Source organism: Hemiscyllium ocellatum, chromosome 6, assembly GCF_020745735.1.
Source record: "Hemiscyllium ocellatum isolate sHemOce1 chromosome 6, sHemOce1.pat.X.cur, whole genome shotgun sequence".
NCBI lineage: Eukaryota > Metazoa > Chordata > Chondrichthyes > Orectolobiformes > Hemiscylliidae > Hemiscyllium > Hemiscyllium ocellatum.
This window is the reverse complement of record NC_083406.1, coordinates 108,374,392-108,399,501: the sequence shown is the minus strand read 5'-3', so window position 1 is coordinate 108,399,501 and position 25,110 is coordinate 108,374,392. Positions and strand designations below refer to the sequence as shown.

Genomic DNA, 25,110 nt, shown 5'->3' with positions numbered 1-25,110 from the left:
TATTGAATGGCAGAGTAGGCTCGAAGGGTCAGACAGCCTACTCCAGCTCCTAGTTCTTATACTCTGTACCCCTATGAAAAATCCCCAGGATACAGTACATTTTATTAACTACTCTCTCTGCCTCTCAGGCCACTCTCAAATGATCTGTGTATATACGCACTCAAGTCCCTCTTTTCCTGTACCCAGATTAGAACTGTACTCTTTATGTTAAGATGTCTCAGCTTGTACATTTTAAAAGTTTGCTGAAGATAATTCATTGCCCGAATATCTAATCCATTGCTGCTGTTTAGTGCATGAAGGAAATTAAAAGTGTCACAAGTTTTCAGTTTTCAAAAAGTGCTAACTCTTTTAAAACCACAGCTTAAAAGAAAAAGTATAAAGAGTAATAAAAAATTACCATCACAAAACAATTTCCAAGTTTTATTGGTCAGTATTATTACCCAAACTTCAGTTGCATCACAATTCCAAGCAACTTCTGTTGTGACAGTTGCCTCTGGCAACAACCCAAATGCTGTGTTGATATAAAGTTGTGTCAACAGCAGAGTAACAGAATATGGGTCTCTTCATGTGAGCTCTCTCCTATTGTTACTGTGTCACGTGGACAGTTGCTAAGCTGACAGGTTTTTATTTCCCCTTAAAAACTAATGGAGGGATGGGCGGGGATGGGTGCAAGAGGGCATGACCAGGACCAGCATTCATCATCCATGGCTCAATGGAGATCAAACTTGCTGCTGACTCAGAAGGCTGACACTTCAGCTCAGTACACGGAGTGGAAGATGTTAAATTGAGACCTGAGCTGCTCGCTTTCAGATAGACATAAAGGATCCCATGCCACTATTTAAAAAAAACAGGAAAGTTATCCCTGGCCAATGTTTAAAAATCGTTTGTGGAGAGTTTGTTCAGTGTTAACTACCTGCCATTTTGTTTTACAGCAGTGACTAAAATGGAAAATGTATTAAAAAGCATGTTGGGATGTCATGAAGCCACAAAAAACACAATCTAAATCCAGTCTTTTTCCGTTTCCTCTTTTAAACTATGGGTCTGAGATTTTGTAGAGCCTGAACTTGCTCTCCTTCAGGAGTGAGCTTCTCAAGATTCTCTCAAGTGGACAAGGGAAGGAGAGGAAGTAGTGAACAGCAGGGTAAGAAGTGCATCTGACATGGGGCCAATACAAATTAAGGATTAAATATGTTGCAATTTCCAATAGCTGTGTTCTAAATATCCTCAATCCTTACCACCATACAAGCATTATTTGTTCAAAATCTGAAACACAACTTATGAAAGAGTCAGTATATCCTTATGTTTCAGTGCTTCTTTGAAGTGATTTTCCTTAAGTCACTGGCAGAGATGCTGAATTCCTTGAAAACCTGCAAGAGTATGATCCCTACCGAAACAGTGATAAATCCACACAGCATTCCTAGAAAATCTACAAATCCAACATTATTCCACTCTCGAAAGAGGATGGCAGAAGCCAGAATGACCAAAGTTGTGAAAATCACATAGTATATTGCATTGAATATGGATGAGTCAAAGTATTGCAAAGCCTTGTTAATATATATAAATTGAATAAGAATACTGCAAACCAATGTTACCAATAGGATGATGAAGAGGAAAAGGGCTCTTTGACTTGATGGATTATCACTAAATGCTTCTTGAGCTGCTAAACCAATGCCTTTACTGCTGGGCACAGTGAAGCTCCCCAGTAACGAACAAATACTAATGTAAACCAGGATGTTGGTGGAGCCATGAGAAGGTGCGATCCCGAAAATAAGCAGGATAAGAAGTGAGAAGACAATGCAGACGTAACCAAGAAACACTGTAAAAGAATAATAATAATTATGAAAGATGGGTTTAAAAAAAGGTGCTTTTAAATTGACCTATTCCTCCACCCCAAACCTTCCATTTATAAAATGTTTACTGGTGTCATATCAGGCCATGTTATTGGCATTAATTGCTCCAGCACAAACACAAATGCATCAAGGAGTCTTGGTCTGCAACGAAGACCAAAAAAAAGACACAGCTGAAAATCCTCATTACGTTTGATCATGTGTGCAGAGATAAATTGAGTCAGTGTTTCAGGGCAGTGATTCTACATGTGAGATTAATTCTACTTTCCTCTCCTCAGATTCTGCCAGACCTGCCCGGTATTTTATGACTTCATTTTAGATCTCTACCATGCATAACATTTTGTTCTTGTATTAGTGGTTTGCTCTGTTCTGGGTGTCAAGATGTAATGAGTGGTATCCCACAGGGATCAGTGATGGGGCCTTAACTATTTACCATTTATATACGTTATTTGGATCAAGGAACCAAAGATATGCTTGCTAAACTTGCTGATGTCACAAAGATAGGTAGAAAAGTAAGTTGTGATGAGAACATAAGGAGGCTATAACAGAGCAAACTTCTGGCAAGTGTACTATAGTGTGGCAATGTGTGCCATTGTACATTTTGGTGAGAACATAAAAGCACATTGTATAAATGGAGAGAGTCTGCAGTGGGGGCTGTTTGTCCACTGCATGAATCATGAAGTTAGCATGAATGTACAGCAAGTAATTAAGACAATAGAATGCAAATGTTTGTTGTGGAGGCAGGCAAAAAAAGCATGGAGGTTATGCTTCAACTATACATGGCAAAAGGCAACATCTGGAATACTGTGTGCAGTATTGGTCACCTTACTGTGTTATAGATTTTTGGCAAGGAAGGGGGTTACACGTTATCATGAGTCAATGGAAATGTAGACTTCAGGTTACAACCAGGTCAGCCATAATATATTAAATAGCAAAAAGAGGCTCACGGGGCCAAACTGCCAATATCACTCCAGATTTGTAAGTTTGTATGCATTGCTGATCCACAATTCTATTTCCCTTTCCCTGAAGTGCACGATTATCTGACAGAGGACAGTTGGCTCTACCTGCGTTTTCAACCACACATCAGGAAATGCAGCAGAATCATGCAAGCTTAGCTAAGCCTGAATTTTCCCTCCTTTAGTGGAAGATGTAATCACTATAATATTAGACAGATACAACAATGAGAAAAAACAAACATTATTTGAACAAAAGCACAGCAAGACACCTAAATACCTTTATTTTGTTTTGTCAGCACTTCCTAATCAGGCTTTCATATTAATTGTACCACAAAGCATTACAGCTTGTTTCAAGTTTGAGATCTAGTTCTGGGTGAGATGCTCTTTGGAGGGTGATGGGGACTTGATGGGCTGACACACTGAAAGGATTCTATGATTAGAATCTAACTCCTCCATCAATTAACCATTATTTCTTCCTCTTCTGACTTTTTTTTCAGTCCAACCTTAATTCCTCATCATCTTTAGCTTTGAACAATAGCCTTTCATGCAAAAACTTGGTCAAGTTAGAAAAAGCATGAAGTTAGAAAAGGCAGGAGAAGAAGAAAATTACAAAGCAAGTTGTAAGTTAAAGATATTCAAAGGGTACTTATGCAAGTTAGCAAGATAGATTAGGAATGAGAGCTGATTGTTATTTATGAATGGTATTGAATTTTTGCAAGATCATAATGGATTCAAAAATACACTAACATGATGGCATTTTCAAACAATGATGATGATACCCAAACCACCAGAAATTCAATGGTATTAAATCATTAAAAAAAAACTGATGGGATGTGGGCATCACTGGCAACTCTAGTATTTGTTGTTCATCCCTAATTGCCCTTGGAGTTACTTACTAGGTTATTTCAGAGATCAATTAAGAAACAACCACATTCAAAAGGGGGGAGGGGAAAGGATCTAGAATCATGTGTAGGTCAGGTCAGGGAAGAGGAGCAGGTTTCTAACACAAATCAACCAAATTGGTTTTTAATGACAAATCAACAACACTCTCATGGTTACCATTAGTTTTCAATTACAGATTTTATTAATTTAATTTAAATTTCACCAGCTGTCAATGTGGGATTTGAGCGGAGTGCTCCAAGATAATTAGCTTTGGTCTTGGAATTACTTGTCTAATGTCATGAACATTAGTCCACTATCTCCAGTTCCAGTTGAAAGAAAAAATTAAACTAATTATCAGAGTAGGGATTAACTGTGTAACTACAAGTTGACCCCTGTGAATAGAGAAGGGGAGAACTTACTTGACCAACCTTGTAAGTGTGGATTAAATGAATCAGAGAAAGCCTATCAACAATGTGCTTTCCAAAAAGGAACTTGACCAATTGTTCAAAGGCTATTGTTCAAAGCTATTGATGATGAGGAATTAAGGTTGGATTGAAAAAAAAAGTCAGAAGAGGAAGAAATAATGGTTAATTGATGGAGGAGTTAGATTCTAATCATAGAATCCTTTCAGTGTGTCAGCCCATCAAGTCCCCATCACCCTCCAAAGAGCATCTCACCCAGACCCACTCCACTACCCAATCCTCATAACGTTGCATCTTCATAACTAATCTATCTAGCCTACACCATCCCTGCAGACTATGGGCAATTCAGCACGGCCAATTCATCTCACCTGCACATCTTTGGACTGTGGGAGGAAAGTGAAGCACCCAGAGGAAACCCATGCAGACACAGGGAGAAGTTGCCAACTCTACACAGACAGTCGTCTGTCGGTGGAATCAAACCCAGGGCCCTGGTGCTTTGAGGCAGGAGCGCTAACCACTGAGCCACCGTGCCACCCCACTGAGTTATGTCAAAGAATGACTAGGGTGCTTTAGCAATCAGTATTACAGTCCTTCCATCCATATAAATTCACATGAATGTCACAACACTACATTTACTCAGATTTACCTGGATCTGCTAACTTCTCTTCTAGTTGTAACCTTGATGTTACATTCTCAGTTGTGGGAGCATGAATAAGCAGCACTATTGAACCTGCACAGCTGAGTAGACATCCTAGTTTCCCTAACAGGTTCAGCTTCTCCTGTAACACATATGAAGCCAAGATTGACCTAGAAAGAAGACCAGGGTAGAAAAGGAATGAGTAGGTGAAAAAAAAGGCACATTTAATTATCTGCACTTGAACAAACAATTACTACATCAAGGATCCAAAGCAAATCATATTCCTGCCCAGTTATTGGATGAATTCCAAATAGCTGCTACTTCAGTTCTACATTGTTCCACTCGATTAATACTTCGAATTATCTCTAAATACAAGACTAGACTGGATTATAATATCTGAGATTTTAAACATTAGATTATGATTCTATGATGATTAAGGTGCTCTATCGCAGGAAATACTGAGCATCTTCCTCCAAGCTGTTCTTGCGAATAAGATGCGATCAGATCAGTAAATAAAACTTAAGAATGGTTCATAACAGCTACTGATAGTTCAGTGATGCTATGTAAACATAAAATTATCAATAATCTCCTCTGGAGCATGATCATTTGATACCTATCTTGAAAGCAGATTTGTTCAAAGAAGTGGGTTTTAAAAAAAAATAGCAGTTTAAAAGAGGCATGAGACACAGAACAATTGATATGAGTAAAGTCATGTACTCATTCAAGAGAAAAGTGTTGAAATAACATCCAGTGTCATAGCCCTGCAACTGGTCACAATGAAAACCAATTTCCATGACATAGCGCAATAAATAAATAAGTAAATAAATATACTGCAAGTGAAAAATAGTACCCAAATGGGACGCCGAGGGCTCCTAGTGGCGTTACCAAAGCAGCAGGGGCAGTGTTGTAAGCGAAGAAGTTTCCTATTTGACCCAGTCCCACTGCAACAAGAAGAAAATCAGTATTAGTTCATTCATGCTGGTTTCAAAACAAAAGAAACATTTAACCACTTACACCAAAACTAAACTAGAATAATTCCAAGAGCATGAGGGTGGTGCAGAATCACAGCACCAGTTTGTGACACCACAGAGTGGTTTTAAAGTTCATCCATCAACCACAGGATATTTTTCCCAGTAAGACTGCGGTGGAGTAAGGCTTCTGATCCCAGGGCTCCATCCACTTTTTCTCTTTCCCTCTCTTTTTCCTCTTCTATTTTACTTCCCTCTAGTTGAAGAGCTTGGTTGCAGCAACAACGTTGGTGAGTAAGCGCAGCGTGGACTCATGGCAGTCGGCAACATGGATTCTTGGCTGCTTTGGCAGAGATAGCTTGGGTTCCCAGTAACACCTGTGTCCAATGCAGCTGATGGCGCAATCAAGTTTGAGCTGGTGTGGTACCCTGCAGCAATCCGAGAGAATGCATAGCGTGACTTGCATTTCAGCAGCAGCAGTGCAGACAAGGGGACTCATGCCCAGACACCAGGCCCGCGGTGGAGCACTTAACAAGAAAGATTGTGAAGTTGAATGCTTTTTCTTTATTTATTTATTCTTCTGCCTTTATATTCTATGGTTTGGTTTACTTTTCTGTGTTTGAAGATGGTACCAGGAAGTGGTGACACGATGCAACACCTCACTGTATTTTGTAACAAAGTACATGTGACAATAAATAAATCAAAATTAAACATGGACCAACCTCAGAGGAAAGTGGCAAATCTTACATGGAAAAAAGAACATCCCAAAGTATCTTATTGTAAAAACTACATTTTTGAAAAAAAAATCCAGGACATCATATCCAACTCAACTGTGTGCACATGCTCCATATCTCTAAAAACCTTCAATTTCCTTTACCAGGATTTTTTTCTCATCTTGTCATGTGCTTAACATTAAGATTAAAGTTCAAGTCAGCATAGTCCCAGAAGGCACAAGACAGGAAAAATTTAAAAGGGACCTGAGGGGCAACTTTTTCACGCAGACGGTACTGCATTATGGAACAAGCTACCAGAGGATATGATGGAGGCGGGTACAATTATGCCATTTAAAAGGCATCTAAATGGGTACATGAATAGGAAGAGTTCAGAGGCTATGAGCCAAATGTGTACAAATGGGACTAGATCAGCTTAGGATATCTGGCCAGCATGAGTGAGTTGGACTGAAGAGTCTGTTTCTGTGCTGTCCAATGCTATGACTCTGACATTAGGACTGTCCTATCATGAGAGACAGATATCTGGGGGTGTTAGAACTAAAGGGTCATTGTGCCTCAGACAAGAGGAAAGGTTGAAAAGATGTGATCTTCATGGTGATCTCATCCAGTGTGGGAGTAACAACAGCTCATATTTATATAGTACCTTTGAGATATCAGTACAATCCCAAGATGTTTCACAAGAGCATGGTTCATGTGACACCTATACATGAGACATGAAGACAGTTCTGTTCAAAGGAGGTTTTCAGTAGCATCTTAAAACATGGACAAGAGGTTGACAACTGAAGAGCTTTCAGCCATTTGACCAGCTCCTGCTTTCCTTTCAAATGTATTAGAAGTCAGTCTATGAATTTTTCCTCTTATTTTGAGCTTGCTTTCTTCATTGAGTTACTTTGTTAAAAAAAACACCTCCTTTATCCAATCTGAAAGCTTATGACAAAGCATTAACTTGTCATTTTCTCCATTATTTTTCTGATTTCCACTATTTGCTTTTTGTTTTCTTTTCCCCCTTTTATGAATAATGTGATTTCAGATGGAGTCAGTATTGAAAAAAAAACAGACAGTCGTGTGTTAGGAGTTCCTCCCTTCTTATTGCTGTTACAAATGCTGCAATGTCAACCACTATGGACTTGCAGTTGGAGTAATTTGTTGCTGCCACCCTCTTTCCTTGACCAGATGGATGGGTCTATTTGGTTCACAGTGGTAAAGAAAAAAAGTCATGAGTGAGTCTGAATGAGAAGAGACTTATCTTGAACAACTTGCAACTTTGTGAGTGTGAGGAACCTGGTACAAGTTACATAAGTAGGCTAGATGTTGTTACTATGACTATTGGGAGACCTACAAGATCCTAAGGTGTTCTGGATTTTCCCTAAAATCCTGATGACATCAGATTGGGTTGAAACTAATGCATTGATCCTTTCAGAATCATGAACTTATACATTTACCCAAAGATGGTTCCCCCTAAATTGCCTAACCCATATTCTTAGACAGTGATACAGATCCAGATTGAGGTCTTCAATGTCCTTTGAGATCCCTAGCCAGAACACCGATCACCCAATCCTGGCTCTACTCTTGGTGATCTGAATTCTCCCTGGTGCATCTCATACAGGTTATTTTTCTGTAGTGAATCTGGAACAATCAACTCTAATCCAAAACTGGTAAGTCATCCTTGTTCATGATTGTTGTTGTTGCTCTAGATAAGTCTTCATGACCGACACACTGGGTCTTTGGCTTAGCCAATCTTGGTCACAGTACTGGTAAATGGCAATATATTCTCAGCTATCCTTCTGTTCCTGTTGTGTTCGAGTCTGTTCGGCTAACTTACTGATACAATGCCGTGGTTGAAGTACATGACTCAATTTCACAAATGTTCATCACAATCAGTTACTGGAAACAAGCTTTTTTAAGAAGACAGCAGCAGATAGGATTTGCATGCATTTGGAGGGGCAAGGATTGATTAGGGATAGTCAGCATTTGCAAGGAAAATCGTGTCTCATAAACCTGATTGAGTCTTTAAAAGAAGTAACCAAAGAGATTGTCAAGATTGCAGTGGATTTCAATTTGAATGTTGGCCTAGTTTCCCTGGTGCATCTCATGTCGGGTATTTTGCTGGAGTGAATCTGGAACAATCAAACTTTAATCCAGGTGGGGATCAAAGATGGCCGCAATCTGGGAAGATCGCATTGCAGAGCGCTGCAACCCAACATAAGCAGGATGAACTTTTAATCCGATTCCTGATGAAGGGCTTTTGCCCGAAACATCGATTCTCCTGTTCCTCAGATGCTGCCTGACCTGCTGTGCTTTTCCAGCATCATACACTCGACTCTGATCTCCAGCATCTGCAGTCCTCACTTTCATCTAGAATTTTCAACCTGCCCTACCCCGGACAACCGGAAAAGTCATGGAGTCCCAGAAAACTCTTAAAAATAAAATTATCTTGGTTTTCACCGTCCAGGGATACCGAAGAAGGGAGGAGGAGCATCTGAGGCGGGCCCATGGCCCAGCCTGCAGGATCCTCAGACTCAATTTCTGACCAGGTTGTGTTGAAGGAGCTCACGAATTCTCGCGAGATATTGGGGAAGCAGACAGAGGAGAAGCTGGCCCAGAACTCTATCGTGCTACAGAAGCATGAACAGTAGCTGGGAGACCTGGAGAAAAGGACAAATGAGGTAGAACGCAGAGCTGCTGTGGTGGAAGCTGATAGCGGTTCCTTCAAGGATAGGATCCTAGCCTTGGAGACACAGGTCCATAATTTACTTGAACAAGTTGATGACCTCAAGAATAGAAGCAGGAGAAAAAAAATATTTGGATCATCGGTCTGCTGGAGGGTAAAGAAGGTGAGCCGCCGGCAGAATTTATTGAGAACGGATTGCTGAAATTCCTTAACTAGCTAGAATGGGAAACTTGAAGATTGAGAGGGCTCTATAGGTCACGGCGCAGAGGTCAGGTCTGGACCAACGTCATCATCCTGTCTTGGTGCGATTTCATCATTATAGAGATTAGAAGAGAATCGTGGAAGCTTCTAGAATTCAGGGGAAGGATCCGAAGGTCCTAGTTTATGAGGGCTCTAAGATCATGTTCTTCCAGGACCTCTCAGCAGCAGTGATCCAGAAAAGAAAATCCTATAATGGTGTCGAGAGAAGACCGAGGGAGCTTAGGATCTAGTATTCTGGGTGTCCGACGGTGCTTTGGATCACCTTAGATGGATCTGTACAACATTTTGACATGTCGGAGAAGGAAAGAGACTTTGTGGACAAATTAACTTAATCTGAACAATTAATTTGCACAAATAGTAGTGTTGTTTGGATATGTCTGTTTTTTTAAAAAACACAGATTAAGTCTGGTAGGGGCTTTCTTTCCTATCTTTTTTACTGGTAATAATCTGGTCTAAACTATGTTTGGTGGTGGATGAGATGTTTACTTTCAATTTCTAAGTTACACCAAAGGATGGGTGGGGTACTTAACCCTTTTTTTTCTCAAAATTTCTTCATTCACGTTGTTATTTCATGGTTAATTTCTCTCTTTTCTGCTTGTGTTTGCAGTGTGGCTCTAGCTAGGAGGAGTGAAATGGTTGGGATGGCTAGATGGCTACTTACAGGCAGTTTATGCCCGGTTCAAGTATTTAACAGTATTAACAGCAGGATGGGAAGTTGGGTTTCGGGGTGTATAGATGCCCCCTTTGGGCAGGAGGTGAGTTTCCCCTTTCAGCGCCATTAGTGCTTTATATGTTGGTTTGTGTTTTGGTTTTTGTTGTATATAATCTTTGCTAGCTTTGTAGGTTTGTTAACTGCAATTGTTTTACTTTGTGTAGTTTTTATGTTTGATGGATCTTGCGACACTAAGACTCAGCAATTTGTGGTTTGTGTTCCTCCTCTCTGGAATCTAAATGTTACAGCAGAAGGTTCTGGCTCATGACTTGATTAAATGGTGTACGCAGAACATCAAGGGAAGTCACTCACCAATTAAGAGAAAGAAAGTACTCAAGTCTGGAGAAAAGAAAAGGTGGATATTGGCTTTGTTACAGGAGACACACTTGGATGATAGGAAACATTTGAAACTACAGCAGACTGGTTTGATCAGGTTTACTTTACATCTTTTAATACCAGAAGTAGGGGAGTATCTATACTGATTAGGAGGAATCACCCATTTAAGTTACTATAGTGTATTAAAGACATACATGGGAGGTTTGTAATTCTCAAAGCCCTGATAAATGGGGAAGGATATGGTGTTTTAAATGTTTATTGCCTTCTGGCCCATCCTCTCAAATTTCTGTTCGATGAGTTCTCTAAATTGAGTAGACTCGAGTCCCAACATATCATTATAGGGGGAGATTTTAATTGTCTCATCGATCCCACAGTACCCTCTGTACAAACTAAACAATTAGATTAGATTACTTAGTGTGGAAACAGGCCCTTCGGCCCAACAAGTCCACACCGACCCGCCGAAGCGCAACCCACCCATACCCCTACATTTACCCCTTACCTAACCCTACGGGCAATTTAGCATGGCTAATTCACCTGACCTGCACATCTTTGGACTGTGGGAGGAAACCGGAGCACCCGGAGGAAACCCACGCAGACATGGGGAGAACATGCAAACTCCACACAGTCAGTCGCCTGAGTTGGGAATTGAACCCAGGTCTCAGGTGCTGTGAGGCAGCAGTGCTAACCACTGTGCCGCCCACAATTAGTGGATCTGTGTGTGGAGTTAGGGTTGGTGGATGTCTGGAGGTCTCTCCGCCCTACTACAGGCAGGGATTTTACATTTTTTTCTGACCCCATGGCAACCCTGAATTTGGCAACATTACCATCAGCAATCACGCTCCAGTGTGCTTGCTGGTTAAGATTAAGGATACAATAGTGGCCCCGAGGCACTGGTGAATGGATCCCTTTATCCTGAAGGATAAGAAGTTTGTGGAGCACCTCTCTGCAGAATTTTGGGCATTCCGAGACATTAATCAAGGCTGTTAGTAGCCTACCGTCCTTTGGGAAACTGCCAAAGCCTATGTCAGGGGGTTAGTTATTTCCAACTCTGCCAGTAGGAAATGTCAAAAGGGCGAACAGCAATATCCCCTCGAAGCACCGTTGATGGCAGCCAAGGGAGCTTACTTTGATAGGCCCTTGTTGGCCAAGCTACATAGTATTACAGCACTGCGGTCTGCATTGAACTCAGTTTTCATGCAAATAGCAAAGAAGGAACTTATTTTCACAAAGCAAAGGTTATATGAGCATGGTGACAAGCTGGGCAAGTACCCTAGCGTATCTCGCCAAGAAAAGGAGTGTCCATCAAGCCATTATGTCGATTAGGGAAGGGTCTGGGAACCTAACATATGATTCCAAAAAGATTAATGTGGCATTCCAGAGATCTTACCCTAAGTTATACCAATCGGAGGGTTGGGCCAAGATGGAGTCCTTTCTCAAAGTCCTGGAGTTCCCAGGTGGGACCCCTGAACACTAGTCTTTCCTCAATGCCCCCTTAACAAAGCAAGGGGTGCAGGAAGCTGTGAGGCAGCTTCAGAATGGAAAGACGCTCAGTCCCAATGGACTTCCCAGTGAATCCTATAAGGAATTTATTAGCATATTTTCAGGTCCAATGATCAACATGTTCAATGACTCGTTTGGTCATGATCATCTCCCACCATCTCAGAGAGACCAATATTTTTCTTATTCTTAAAAAAAAAGGAAGGTCCTGGATGACTGTGCTTTGTACAGCCCTTTTCATTATTAAATGTTGACTTCAAAATCCTCTTTAAGACTCTCGCGTTAAGACTGGAGACTGTGTTACCTTGTATTGTTAAAGGGGACCAGACGGGCTTCATATCGGGCTGTAGATCCTCCAATAATGTTCGGAGGCTGCTTAATGTAATTCAAGTGTGTCAACAACAGTCAGTACAGGAATTGGTGATTTCTCTAGATGAGAGAAGGCATTTGACAGAGTTGAGTGGCCGTACCTTTTTTATCCTCTGGCATGGTTCGGCTTGTTCAAAGCCATTATAAGATGGGTAAAGGTTTCCTACAGTGATCCTCTTATTGCAGTCATCACCAGTAAGATACGATCAAGCAATTTTAGCATTTTTACGGGCAACCAGTAGGGCTGTCCCCTTTCACCACTGCTTTTTACATTGGTGATTGAACCATTGGTGGAGGCTATTCGTAGGGATCCCAATCGATCGACTCCAGAAGTGGGGTCAAAATTAAATAAGATTTTGTTGTATGCGGATGATGTCTTAATTTTTTTGCCAAACCCAGCAGTTTCAGTGCCTCGCCTGATACAATGCATCAGCTCGTTTGGCACTTTTTGGAGTACAAAATTAATTTTGCAAAATCATGGATATGCCTATGCACGGTCTCACGAAGGTGCTAGGTCTTGACGGCAAATATTGATTCCCACTTAAGTGGTCACAGAGGGGTTTTTATGCATTTGGACATATTCACCATTCCAGTTCTCGATCGGTTGTTCAAAGCCAAATCTTATTCAATTATTCGACAAAATCAAACAAGACCTTCAAAGATGGGAGCACTTTCGCTCTCGTGGTTAGATCAGATAGTGCTTATTAAGATGAATATTCTCCTCCTTTTGTTGTAGCATATACAGATGCTCCCCCTGATTTTTGATAAGCAAACATTCAGGAGACTGAACGGCTGCTTCAGTTCTTATTTGGCATTGTAAGCGGCCCCTTATTAAATTAGCTAAGCTGCAATTGCCTCAGACTGGGTGGAAGTAGATCTCCCAGACATTAAAACCTATCAACTAAACTTGCTTTTATCTTATGTGAGCGATATGGGGGCCCTCTTTCAATATGGTTAGATATCGCAACCTCTCAAGCAAAGTGCCCCTTACTAGTTGCTGTTTTTGGACAAAATGAGAACAGTTAGGGAATATTGCCATAACCCAATAGTTATCAGTACGGTTAAAGCACAGAGGGTAATTCGGCAGAGGGAAGGCAATATTGGCAAAACATCTTCTCTTACACCAAAAGTAGGTATGCCGGGTTTTCAACCGTGGATGGTAGTTTCAGGATTCAATCATCGGGCAGATAGGGATGTGTCTTACATGGGCGATTTATTTGAGGGAGACACAATAATGTGCATTGATCAGTTAGCATGGAAATACAAGGTATCTGACAGGGGCTTTTTGCTTTTTTCAAGTTAGGGACCATATTCAAAAAAAGACTACACTTTTGACTGATCCCTACAAATCTGACATAGACAGGAGGGTGCTCTGTACTAAGACCACACTTTCTGTCAGCACTTTATATCATCAATTGGGGGGGCACCTCCTCAGAGGAGTTCGATCAACTCTGCAGTGAGGTCTCCTCAGAGGCATGGGAAGATATTTGGGAAAACGCAAGAAAAATATCAATTTGCAACAGGACCCATACTTGACAGTTGAAGATTCTCCACAGGGTCCTCTTGGCTCTGGATCGTTTGTTAAAATTTAAAGCAAGGGTATCTTCAATATAACCCAAGTGTAGACTTGGTACGGGCACTCTTACCCATTGTCTCCGGTCCTGTGGTAGGCTTCAAACATACTGGAGCTCTGGGGCAGGTAAAATGGAGGGGATTTTGGGTGTAAGGGTGGAGAAAGGCCGATCTCTCTTTTTCTTGGCCTGCCCAGTGTATCTCCTGTCAATGCACACAAGAAAAAACTTCTCAACATCCTCACTTTCTGCATGGTGGCACAGTGGTTAGCACTGCTGCCTCACAGCGCCAGAAACCCGGGTTCAATTCCCGCCTCAGGGAACTGTCCGTGTGAAGTTTGTATATTCTCCCAGTGTCTGCGTGGGTTTCCTCCGGGTGCTCCGGTTTCCTCCCACAGTGCAAAGATGTGCAGGTTAGGTGAATTGGCCATGGGAAATTGCCCGTAGTCTTAGGTGAAGGGGAATGGGTCTGGGTGGGTTGCTCTTCGGAGGGTCGGTGTGGACTTGTTGGGCCAAAGGACCTGTTTCCACACTCAGTAATCTAATCTTATTAGGTTGGGTATCCGAAAATCCCTCAGGCCTGTCTGGTTGGTGGAAGATTGTTATGGCGCATATTTCCTTGGATTGTCTCATAATTATGGTACACCACAAAACTGAGAATTTCTATAAGACATGGTGGCCCTTTTTGGATTACCTGGACACATTTGTCTGCCACGCTAATAAACTGTAACAATTGTGCTTTACGAATCCAATATCCAGAGAGGGGGAGCTGTGAACGCATGAATAGGTGAAAATTAATGCTTTTGATATTCGAGTGGAAGTGTATTGTTTGGTTGAGCTGAGTTATTATTATTTATTAGTTTGTTGTTGGTTATTACTTATTTAGTTAAGTATTAGTTGGAGTTTTTTAAATATACATTTTTCTATACATATTTATACATTTGTACATGAGGGCAGTTTGGGTTTTTGTATTTTTTTGGTGCTCTTTCTTTGTATTGTTTTGTATTTGTTTGAATATTTTAAAAATCTACTTTTCAATAAAAATATATTTTTTAAAAATGACTTTAATCCAAAACCAGCAAGTCATCCTTTGTCATGAAATGATGAGGGCAGAGCGGTAGACATTACCTACATATTCTCTGTGGTAGACTCATAAGTAAAGTTAGATCACATGGGATTCATGAACTTGCCAATTGATACAAAATTGGCTTTATGGTCAGAGACAGAGAGTGGAAGTGGATGGAGGGTTGTTTTTCCAAGCTGGAAGCCTGTGACCAGTGGTGTTCCATAGGGATCAGTACTGGGTCCATTTTTTCACTGTAGAATAGGAGTTTGAGGGATGACCTTATTGAGGTTTATAAAATAGTGAGGGGCATAGATAAGGTGAATGACAAGGATATTTTCCCTAGGGTGGGGGAATTCAAAACTAGGGGGCATATTTATAAGGAGAGGGGAGAAAGATTTAAACAGGACATGAAGGACATTTTTTCTCCCCCACACAGTGGTTCAGGCGTGGGATGAAATGTCAAGGAAACTGGTGGGTGTAGATAGTTAAAAAACTTTTGATAAGTTCATGAATCGAAAAGGTTTGGAGGGAACTGGGCCAAACGCACGCAGGTGGGACTTGTTTAATTTGGGAACATGGTTGGTGTGGATTGATTGGACTGAAGGGTCTGATGGTTCATCCATGCTGAATGACCATTTATTAGAGACTTACCACAGTTGTTCTGAGAAGCACATCTGCTGATGTATGTAGCTTCCTCAGCTCATATCTCACCAGGCAGGTAAACCTTGAAGGTGGAGTCCAAGTCAAGGGACCCAGATTCAATTCCAGCCTTGGGCAACAATCTGTGTTGAGTTTGCACATTCTCCTAGTGTCTGTGTAGGTCCCCTCTGGATGCTCTGGTTTCCTCACACAGATGTGAGAGATTAGTTGGATTGGGCATGGGAAATGCAGGGTCACAGGGATCGGTTTAGTTCTGGGTGGGATGCTTGAGAGTCAGTGTGGACTCGATGAACCAAATAGCCTGCTTCTACACTGTAGAGATTCTATGGGTTTAGTTGAAATGCAGGTAAAAAGATAACACAATAACTTGCATTGATGTATTTATTCTGAAAGAACATAATGTAGCAAGGAAGAAGTGCTATCAAACAAAAATTTGATATCACACCATATGGTGGGTGGCACGGTGGCACAGTGGTTAGCACTGCTGCCTCACAGCACCAGAGACCTGGGTTCAATTCCCGCCTCAGGCGACTGTCTGTGTGGAGTTTGCACGTTCTCCTCGTGACTGCGTGGGTTTCCTCCCGCAGTCCAAAGATGTGCGGGTCAGGTGAATTGGCCATGCTAAATTGCCCGTAGTGTTAGGTAAGGGATAAATGTTGGGGTATGGGTGGGTTGCACTTCGGCGGGTCAGTGTGGACTTGTTGGGCCGAAGGGCCTGTTTCCACACTAAGTAATCTAATCATAGCAGATAAATAAAACCTTGTTTAAAAGAGATAAGAGTATGTGAACATAATAAATTGAGGGCGTGCAAGAGGTCAGAAATCACAGTGTGTAGGCCTGATACAGGTTACACAAATAGTGAGGGGAGAGGTCATGGAAGGATTTGAAAACAAGAATGAGACACTAAAAATTGCCACTTACTTCCAACGGTTCCACTCCACCAAGCCAATTCTGTTAAATAGGAAACACCTGTCAAAAGAGAAGAGGTGACATTTTCTCATTAGTAATTGAAGGAAGTCTGTGTCACAAACAGGGTCAATACCTCAAAATCAAAAGTCAGTGACCCACATCCCTCTCTAATGACCACTGGCAAACCTGACTTCACTGTGCTAGCCAGAGACTGGAGATTTTCACTTTCTAAAACTAAGATCAAAAAAACCCATTTGATTAATACTGACAATTTGCATAACCACATGGGTGTTTGTGGTCAAACATTTTGCCTATTTCAACAGGAAGGAGCCTTTTTTTGAAATGTGTTACTGTTACATTTTGGTCAGCTGCAAGAGGAAATAAGCAGAAGTCACTTTTTTTTGATACATAATAAACCTATTTAGAACCAGATTCTCGTACAAACAATAGAAAAAAAATGATAAGAGTTCAACTAACAGAGCTGCAAGGGGGCACTTTATACCATCTCCCAAACTACTGGATGGTGGTCAAGCTAATTTTTCATTGTGTGCATAATAACATTAGTTCAACTTTCCCTTAGTCTGCCTTTTTTTAAAAATGAAACTCCTGTTTAAAGATTACACTAAACAAATTTAAAAACTCCCAAAAGCTCCCCACATTTTTACCTAAATCTTCTTTTACTAGGCCCTCTCCACCATGCAGCCCCAAGAATTACATTTGTATTTAACATCATAGAACTCCTATTGCAAGGCAGCAGGCCATTTGGCCCACAGAATTCACACTGACCCTCCAAAGAGCATCCCACACCTACTCTATCCCTGCATTCTCCATGGCTAATCCACCTAACCTACACATCCATGGACACTATGGGCAATTTAGCATGGTCAGTCCTTCTAACCTGCACATCTCTGGACCAAGGGGGGCAACAGGAGCACTCGAAGGAAACCCAAGTAGACATGGGGAGAATATGCAAACTCCACACAAACTGTTGCCCGAGGCTGGAGTCAAACCCAGGTCCCTGGCACTCAGTGGTTAGCACTGCTGCCTCGCAGTCACTGTGCCACCCGGGTAATATTTTTCTGTAACATTGCCGTATCTTGGTTGTCTTGGTAAAAAAATGCATCAACAGTCAAAAATCTCTTTGCTATTACACTCCTCAATAATCTACTAAGCATTGGCTTACGTTGGTTGATTTAACTCAGTTGGCTGGACAACTGTTTAGTGATGCCTACAATGTGGGGTCAAACCCCACGCCAGCTGAGGTTACCATTAGTTTACTCCTTCTCAACCCCTCCCCTTGTCTGAGGCGTGGTGACCCTCAGGTTGCCAGATTGACCACCATTAGTTGTCAAGTCTCTTTAATGAGTTCTGTTAAGACCATGATGACCTTATCTTCATCTACCATTAACTACTTATATCCTCCACCACTCTGTGGCCCTGCAGTACTCTGTGCAAAAGAATTGTGCAGCAAACCATATTTCATTCAGCAACAGTCTCCAAAGACAATCCTTACTAATTTCTCACATCTTAAAATGTGGAGTCATGTTTGGTTTGTTTCTGCTCCACTGTTCTTTTCTCCTCCTGACTACACTTTTTTTGGCTTTTTTTTTGTTTTTCTGACCAATAGCACTCACATTATGAAACATTTGACTGAACACCATCACGATTACTCAGTAATGCACCGAGTTGCTCTCAAATTGGCCATCAGTTGCTTTGTGTAAACTTTTGAACGTTGCATCCTTATTAGAGTTGCATACATGTTACATTTCACGGACCTCATCTTGGAATGCACACATTTTAAAGTAAGTTCTCTCTTTAGCTTTTTAACTCCTAAATTTGCCACCATTTTTTATCTTTTCATACAAAAAAACCTTTTACTGATCGGTCTCTTAATTCTAAAGCAGTCTCTATAATTGAGCTAAGGAAGAGTTTTATTATCGAAATTTGCCAACATATATCCTTTCCTTGATTTTTTTTTCCAGGATACTCAGAGCTGCATCATTCTGGGAACTTTGCAAGGTTTAATTCTTCAAAATGGACTGTTTGTTTACATATCAGCACTTTTTGCTTTCAAAAAAGCATAAGCTAAATTTAACATTGTCTTTTCAAATTTGGCTTTCTGAATTTATACAAGTCATACTTTAAAATTAATTGTGATCTACAATTTTGAACAGTGAGAGTTACAATTATCTTATTTGAAATGATTATTTTTTGAATTATTTTATTATAAAACCAAACTATTAAGTCTTGCTGTAATAATGTTAAGGGAACACTATTTTCATATAATTAGATGGGCTATGCACTCAGTCCTCATTATCTGTGAAGGATTTGATCACAGACTTTTCATGGATAAAACTATAATGTACCACAAAGGAGCATTCAATCAGTTCATTGAGGACAATAGTTAAAAGCAGATAGGTCTTAGGCCAATGTTATGAGCACTTGGATCTTTGAGTAGCAATTCAGCCAACAACAAAGTCTGTTCGTATAATTGCTTAAAAAAAAAGAAGAAAGTCACATTTGACAAACTTAGTATTGTTTAAGTGACTGCTTGAATAGATAAGTGATACAAATTGATTTTCATAAGGCATCTCACAGGAAATTAAACGCATCAGCTCGGATTGCAAAATTTTGCAAACAAGAAATAGATATATGGTGAATGCATGTTGTATGAAGAGAAAGAATTGGAAGTAATATTACTAAGAGTCTGCAAGATATTGTATTCATATATAATGTATTACCGCACACAAATACATGGTTACTTTCACTCTGTTTTATGATATACACACATAATTTGGACTTTGACATGGTGACCATGTTATTCAAATTTGTCAGTGCTACAAAAGCACAGCTTTGTCAAACTTTAAGGTTTGATTAGTTAGCAGAATGCCAAGTGACAAATGCAATTTAATCTGGAAAAACTTGAAGTAATTTATTTTGGGGGAAAAAAAAAGAACGATAGGTTTTATGTGAAGTACTGAAAATCACATTACTGGAGGGATGTGATTAAACTGGAAAGGGTGCAGAGAAGTTTTACTAGGATGTTACCTGGGTTGGAGAGTTTTAGTTATGAAAAGAAAATTGCAGCAGAGGAGATGGTGGGGTGGAGGTTGGAGCAAAGGGGCATGCTTAACATGTCAAAAATTATGAGGGCATAGGGTAGTCAGAAAGGAACATTTCCTCTCAATGGAAAGATCTATGACCAGACGGTGGTGGAAACCTGGAGCCCACTGCCTTTAAAACGTACTGAAATGTGCACCTGCAGTGCCAAAGTATACAAGGCTGTGGGTTAAGTCCTGGAAAATGGAATTAGAATAGTCAGGCGGTCGTTTCTGACTAGCGGAAACTGAATATGTCAAAGGGCTTTTTATTGTCTATTTATTCTATCCATGCCCCTCTAGATTTTATAAACCTCTATAAGGTCACCCCTCAGCCTCTGACGCTCTGGCTTATTCAACCTCTCTTATAGCTCAAATCCTCCACCCTAGCAACATCCTTGCAAATCTTTTCTGAACCTTTTCAGGTATTACACCATCTTTCCGATAGGAAGGAGACCAGAATTGCATGCAATATTTCAAAAGTCATCTAACCAATGTCCTGTACAGCCACAACATGACCTCCCAACTCCTGCACTCAATACTCTGACCAATAAAGCAAAGCATACCAAATGCTTTCTTCACTATCCTATCTACCTGCGACTCCATTTTCAATGAACTATGAACTTTAACTCCAAGGTATCTTTGTTTAGCAACACTCCCTAGGACCTTACCATTAAGGGTACAAGTCCTGCTAAGATTTGCTTTCCAAAAATGCAGCACCTCACATTTATCTCAATTTAACTCCATCTGCCATTGGCCCAGCTGATCAAGATCCCATTGTAAACTGAGGTAACTTTCTTTGTTGTCCACAACACCTCCAATGTTGATGTCATCTTATGTTCACTTCCAAATCATTTATATAATTGATGAAAATTAGTGGACCCAGCACCGATCCTTGTGGCATACCACTGGTTACAGGCGTCTAGTCTGAAAAACAACCCTCCACCACCACCCTCTGTCTTCTACCTTTGAGCCAGTTCTGAATCCAAATGGCTAGTTCTCCCTGTATTCCATGAGATCTAATCTTGCTAACCAGTTTCCCATGGGGAACCTTGTCGAACAACTTACTGAAGTCCATGTAGATCACGTCCACCACTTTGCCCTCATCAAACCTCTTTGTTACTTCTTCAAAAAACTCAATCAAGTTTGAGAGACATGATTTCCCACACACAAAGCCATGTTGACTATCCCTGATCAGTCCTTGCCTTTCCAAATACATGTACATCCTGTCCCTCAGGATTTCCTCCAACCACTTGCCCACCACTGACATCAGGCTCACTGGTCTATAGTTCCCTGGCTTGTCCTTATCACCTTTCTTAAACAGTGGCACCATGTTAGCCAACCTCCAGTCTTGTGGCATCTCACCTGTGACTACCGATGATACAAATATCTCAGCAAGAGGCACAGCAATCACTTGCTTAGCTTCCCACAGAGTTCTAGGGTACACCTGATCAGGTCCTGGGGATTTATCCACTTATGCATTTCAGGACATCCAGCACTTCCTCCTCTATAATATGGTCATTTTTCAAGATATCACCATCTATTTCCCTACATTCTATATCTTCCATATCCTTTTCCACAGTAAACACTGATGCAATATACTCATTTAGTATCTCCCCTATCTCCTGCGGCTCCACACACCTCCAATGTTGATGTTATACAAACGTACTAACTATACCTTGCTGATCTTCGAGGGACCCTATTTTCTCCCTACCCTTTTGTCCTTAACGTAGTTATAATAACTGTTTGGATTCTCCTTAACTTTATTTGCCAAAACTATCGCATGTCCCCTTTTTGCTCTCCTGATTTTCTGCTTAACTCCTATTGTCTTTATACCCTTCAAAGGATTCACTCAATCTATCCTGTCTATACCTGACAAAAGGTTACTTCTTTTTATAAACCAAACCCTCAATTTCTTTAGTCATCCAGCATTCCCTATATCTACCAGCCTTTCCTTTCACCGTAACAGAAATAAACTGTCTCTGGACTCTTGTTATCTCAATACTGAAGGCTTCTCATTTTCCAGCAGTTCCTTCAGTGAACATCTGCCCCCAATCAGCTTTTGGAAGTTCTTGCCTAATACTATCAAAATTAGCCTTCCTCCAACTTAGATCTGGTCTATCCTTTTCTATCATTATTTTAAAACTAATAGAATTATGGTCACTGGCCCCAAAGTGCTCTCCCACTGACACCTCAGTCACCTGCGCTGCCTTATTTCCCCAAGAGTAGGTCAAGTTTTGCACCTTGCTGCAAATGTGTTGCTGGTCAAAGCACAGCAGGCCAGGCAGCATCTCAGGAATAGAGAATTCGACGTTTCGAGCATAAGCCCTTCATCAGGAATAAGAGAGAGAGCCAAGCAGGCTAAGATAAAAGGTAGGGAGGAGGGACTAGGGGGAGGGGCGATGGAGGTGGGATAGGTGGAAGGAGGTCAAGGTGAGGGTGATAGGCCAGAGTGGGGTGGGGGCGGAGAGGTCAGGAAGAGGATTGCAGGTTAGGAGGGCGGTGCTGAGTTGAGGGAACCGACTGAGACAAGGTGGGGGGAGGGGAAATGAGGAAACTGGAGAAATCTGAATTCATACCTTGTGGTTGGAGGGTTCCCAGGCGGAAGATGAGGCGCTCCTCCTCCAGCCGTCGTGTTGTTGTGTTCTGCCGGTGGAGGAGTCCAAGGACCTGCATGTCCTCGGTGGAGTGGGAGGGAGAGTTAAAGTGTTGAGCCACGGGGTGATTGGGTTGGTTGGTTCGGGCGGCCCGGAGGTGTTCTCTGAAGCGTTCTGCAAGTAAGCGGCCTGTCTCACCAATATAGAGGAGGCCACATCGGGTGCAGCGGATGCAATAGATGATGTGTGTGGAGGTACAGGTGAACTTGTGGCGGATATGGAAGGATCCCTTGGGGCCTTGGAGGGAAGGGAGTGTGGAGGTGTGGGCGCAAGGCCTTGGAGGGAAGTGAGTGTGGAGGTGTGGGCGCAAGGCCTTGGAGGGAAGTGAGTGTGGAGGTGTCTTGGAGGGAAGTGAGTGTGCTCAACACTTTAACTCTCCCTCCCACTCCACCGAGGACATGCAGGTCCTTGGACTCCTCCACCGGCAGAACACAACTACACGACGGCTGGAGGAGGAGCGCCTCATCTTCCGCCTGGGAACCCTCCAACCACAAGGTATGAATTCAGATTTCTCCAGTTTCCTCATTTCCCCTCCCCCCACCTTGTCTCAGTCGGTTCCCTCAACTCAGCACCGCCCTCCTAACCTGCAATCCTCTTCCTGACCTCTCCGCCCCCACCCCACTCCGGCCTATCACCCTCACCTTGACCTCCTTCCACCTATCCCACCTCCATCGCCCCTCCCCCTAGTCCCTCCTCCCTACCTTTTATCTTAGCCTGCTTGGCTCTCTCTCTTATTCCTGATGAAGGGCTTATGCTCGAAACGTCGAATTCTCTATTCCTGAGATGCTGCCTGGCCTGCTGTGCTTTGACCAGCAACACATTTGCAGCTGTGATCTCCAGCATCTGCAGACCTCATTTTTTACTCCAAGTTTTGCACCTTCCCCAGTCAGTACATCCACATATTGAATCAGAAAATATTCTTGTACACTTAAATTCCTCTCCATCTAAACCCTTAATACTATAGCAGTCTAGTCTATATTTGGAAAGTTAAAATCCCCTACCATAACCAACCTGTTACTCTTACAGATAACTGAGATCTCCTGACATATTTATTTCTCAATTTCCCACTGACTATGTTTACAAACATGGTATTAACTAATGAGAATAAAATTAGGAGGACAGGCTCAAGATCCTGGAACTGTTCCACAACAAAGAAAAACAAATGGAGATACAACAGGCTTTTTCAAAATAGCATTAAATCATGAATGGCAAAAAAAACCCTCTTTTGGTTACAAAATCCATAGTTTTCAACACTTCTTTTAAAATTGCGATGAAGGGATTGAAGAGAGTTATTTTCCATTTGAGATTGTTCTAACATGGAAAGTTTTCTAATGGAAGATATTGGAGTCAAAATACCATTTATCTGTTGAAGGCAAAATTTAAAAAGTCTTATTTAAATCTGAAAATAGAGCTATCGATGGACAGTAGGATTGAGTCTAGAGTTCTCAAGTGAAACGTTTGCCACAAGGCTGCCACGAAGACCAATATTTCATAAACTCTAACCAAGGATATAAAACCATTACTGGCATCATTTTTCAAGTTAGGGAGAACAAATAACTTTAGGATGAGATCTAATTAGATGAGATCCACAAAATACCAATTTTTCCTTGGCAAGACAATGTAATCCTTTTAACACTTTCAATGCAAGTGTAGGCTAGAAAACACAATAATTTTAAATATCTTTTAGATAGGAGAAGCAAAACAGAGGTTTTGGAACAAGCAATGCGTTAATTCTACTTTTTCATTGGTGGAAGCCAGACAAAATGCAAATCAAGGCTGAAATTGCTGATATTTGCATTTTCAATTACAATTAGAAATAATTTTCAAGTATAGATGGCTGTTATCCTATACTGTACATTTCATCCACTTCGCAAAATGGATCATTGGCTCATTGCGGGGGGGGGGGGGGGGGGCGGGGAAAGACACTTACAATTCAGCTCTTATCAGGTGTTTCTGACAGAGCTGACATTCTACAATTGCCACACATCATGAGATGCGATCAGCAGTTTACAATCTATACTGCAGTTTCAGAGAGTGGTCAGGCTGTGCAGATGACCCAGCCCTTTCCGGTTGAAGCTTGTGACACACTGGTTCCATTGTCCGCTAAACACATCCAGATTTTGTTTTTGGCGTCATTTTTGCATGTACAGGTTAACCTTTTTTTTGGCGGGGGTGTTGGTGAGATAATCCAATGATTACAAACCTCGTTTCTCAGCTCTAAGGATGCCTTTTCTTTGCAAAACGAAAGTGGAGCCATTCACGAGGCTGGCGAGCAAGGCAATGCTAAGTCCCAGAGAGACACCTGAAGTCTGCTCGTGCTGTGGCTCCATCCCACGCTCACCTGGCCAGGTAACCTGCTCGTGCTCCACCACACAACTCTTAAGTAGCAACCTGTCACACAACTGGAACCATCAACATTTCTTTTTTTTTCTTAAGTGTTAATGCCACCAACAGTTAATAACTCCAATGCTTTTGATTTCCAACGTACTGAAGAGCACTTATCATTGAAGTTTTTTTAGGAGAAAGTTAGCAAAAGATTGCTTCCGTATTCTGACCAACACACACCCAGCTTCCAATACATGCGCACTGAAAGAGAAAAATACATTTACTGCTTCAAGTTCATTGACTGAGCGGAGAGCTCCCCCTTACTGTCCGAACGCTGCAATTTCAGGGATGCAAATCCAAGGTTGGTACTGTATGTCTTTTCTCTCTGTTCCATCAGGGTATTTGGTAAAAAGATTACTGGAAGGCAACTATTTCAACCAAAAGCAATCAGTCCAGACAGCGTTTGTCGTTTGCTTTTAATCATCAAATCTCAACAGTGCAGGAAGTGGCCGTTTAGTCTGCAACTATCCTCTGA

General features: G+C 41.5%; 1 protein-coding gene across 1 annotated transcript; it reads right to left on the bottom strand.

Moving 5' to 3' along the window:
- Positions 1 to 406: 406 nt before the first annotated feature.
- nipa1 (NIPA magnesium transporter 1) lies at positions 407 to 24,799 on the bottom strand. Its single transcript, XM_060826250.1, has 5 exons — positions 24,454 to 24,799; positions 16,508 to 16,555; positions 5,595 to 5,685; positions 4,754 to 4,914; positions 407 to 1,816 (listed from the first exon to the last, which is right to left on the bottom strand). Exons 1-5 carry the CDS (start codon positions 24,578 to 24,580, stop codon positions 1,305 to 1,307), a joined length of 939 nt encoding a protein of 312 aa, XP_060682233.1. The 5' UTR covers positions 24,581 to 24,799; the 3' UTR covers positions 407 to 1,304.
- Positions 24,800 to 25,110: the final 311 nt, after the last annotated feature.

Bases quoted from the DNA above. Each gene is read 5' to 3' on its own strand.
- nipa1 (XM_060826250.1), bottom strand. From the start codon at position 24,580: ATGGAGCCACAGCACGAGCAGACTTCAGGTGTCTCTCTGGGACTTAGC. The intron at 16,556-24,453 runs GTTTGTAATCAT...CTCTTTTGACAG, and splicing joins CCTTAGAGCTGAGAAACGAG to GTGTTTCCTATTTAACAGAA. The intron at 1,817-4,753 runs GTAAATCTGAGT...ATTCTTTTACAG, and splicing joins AGAGAAGTTAGCAGATCCAG to TGTTTCTTGGTTACGTCTGC.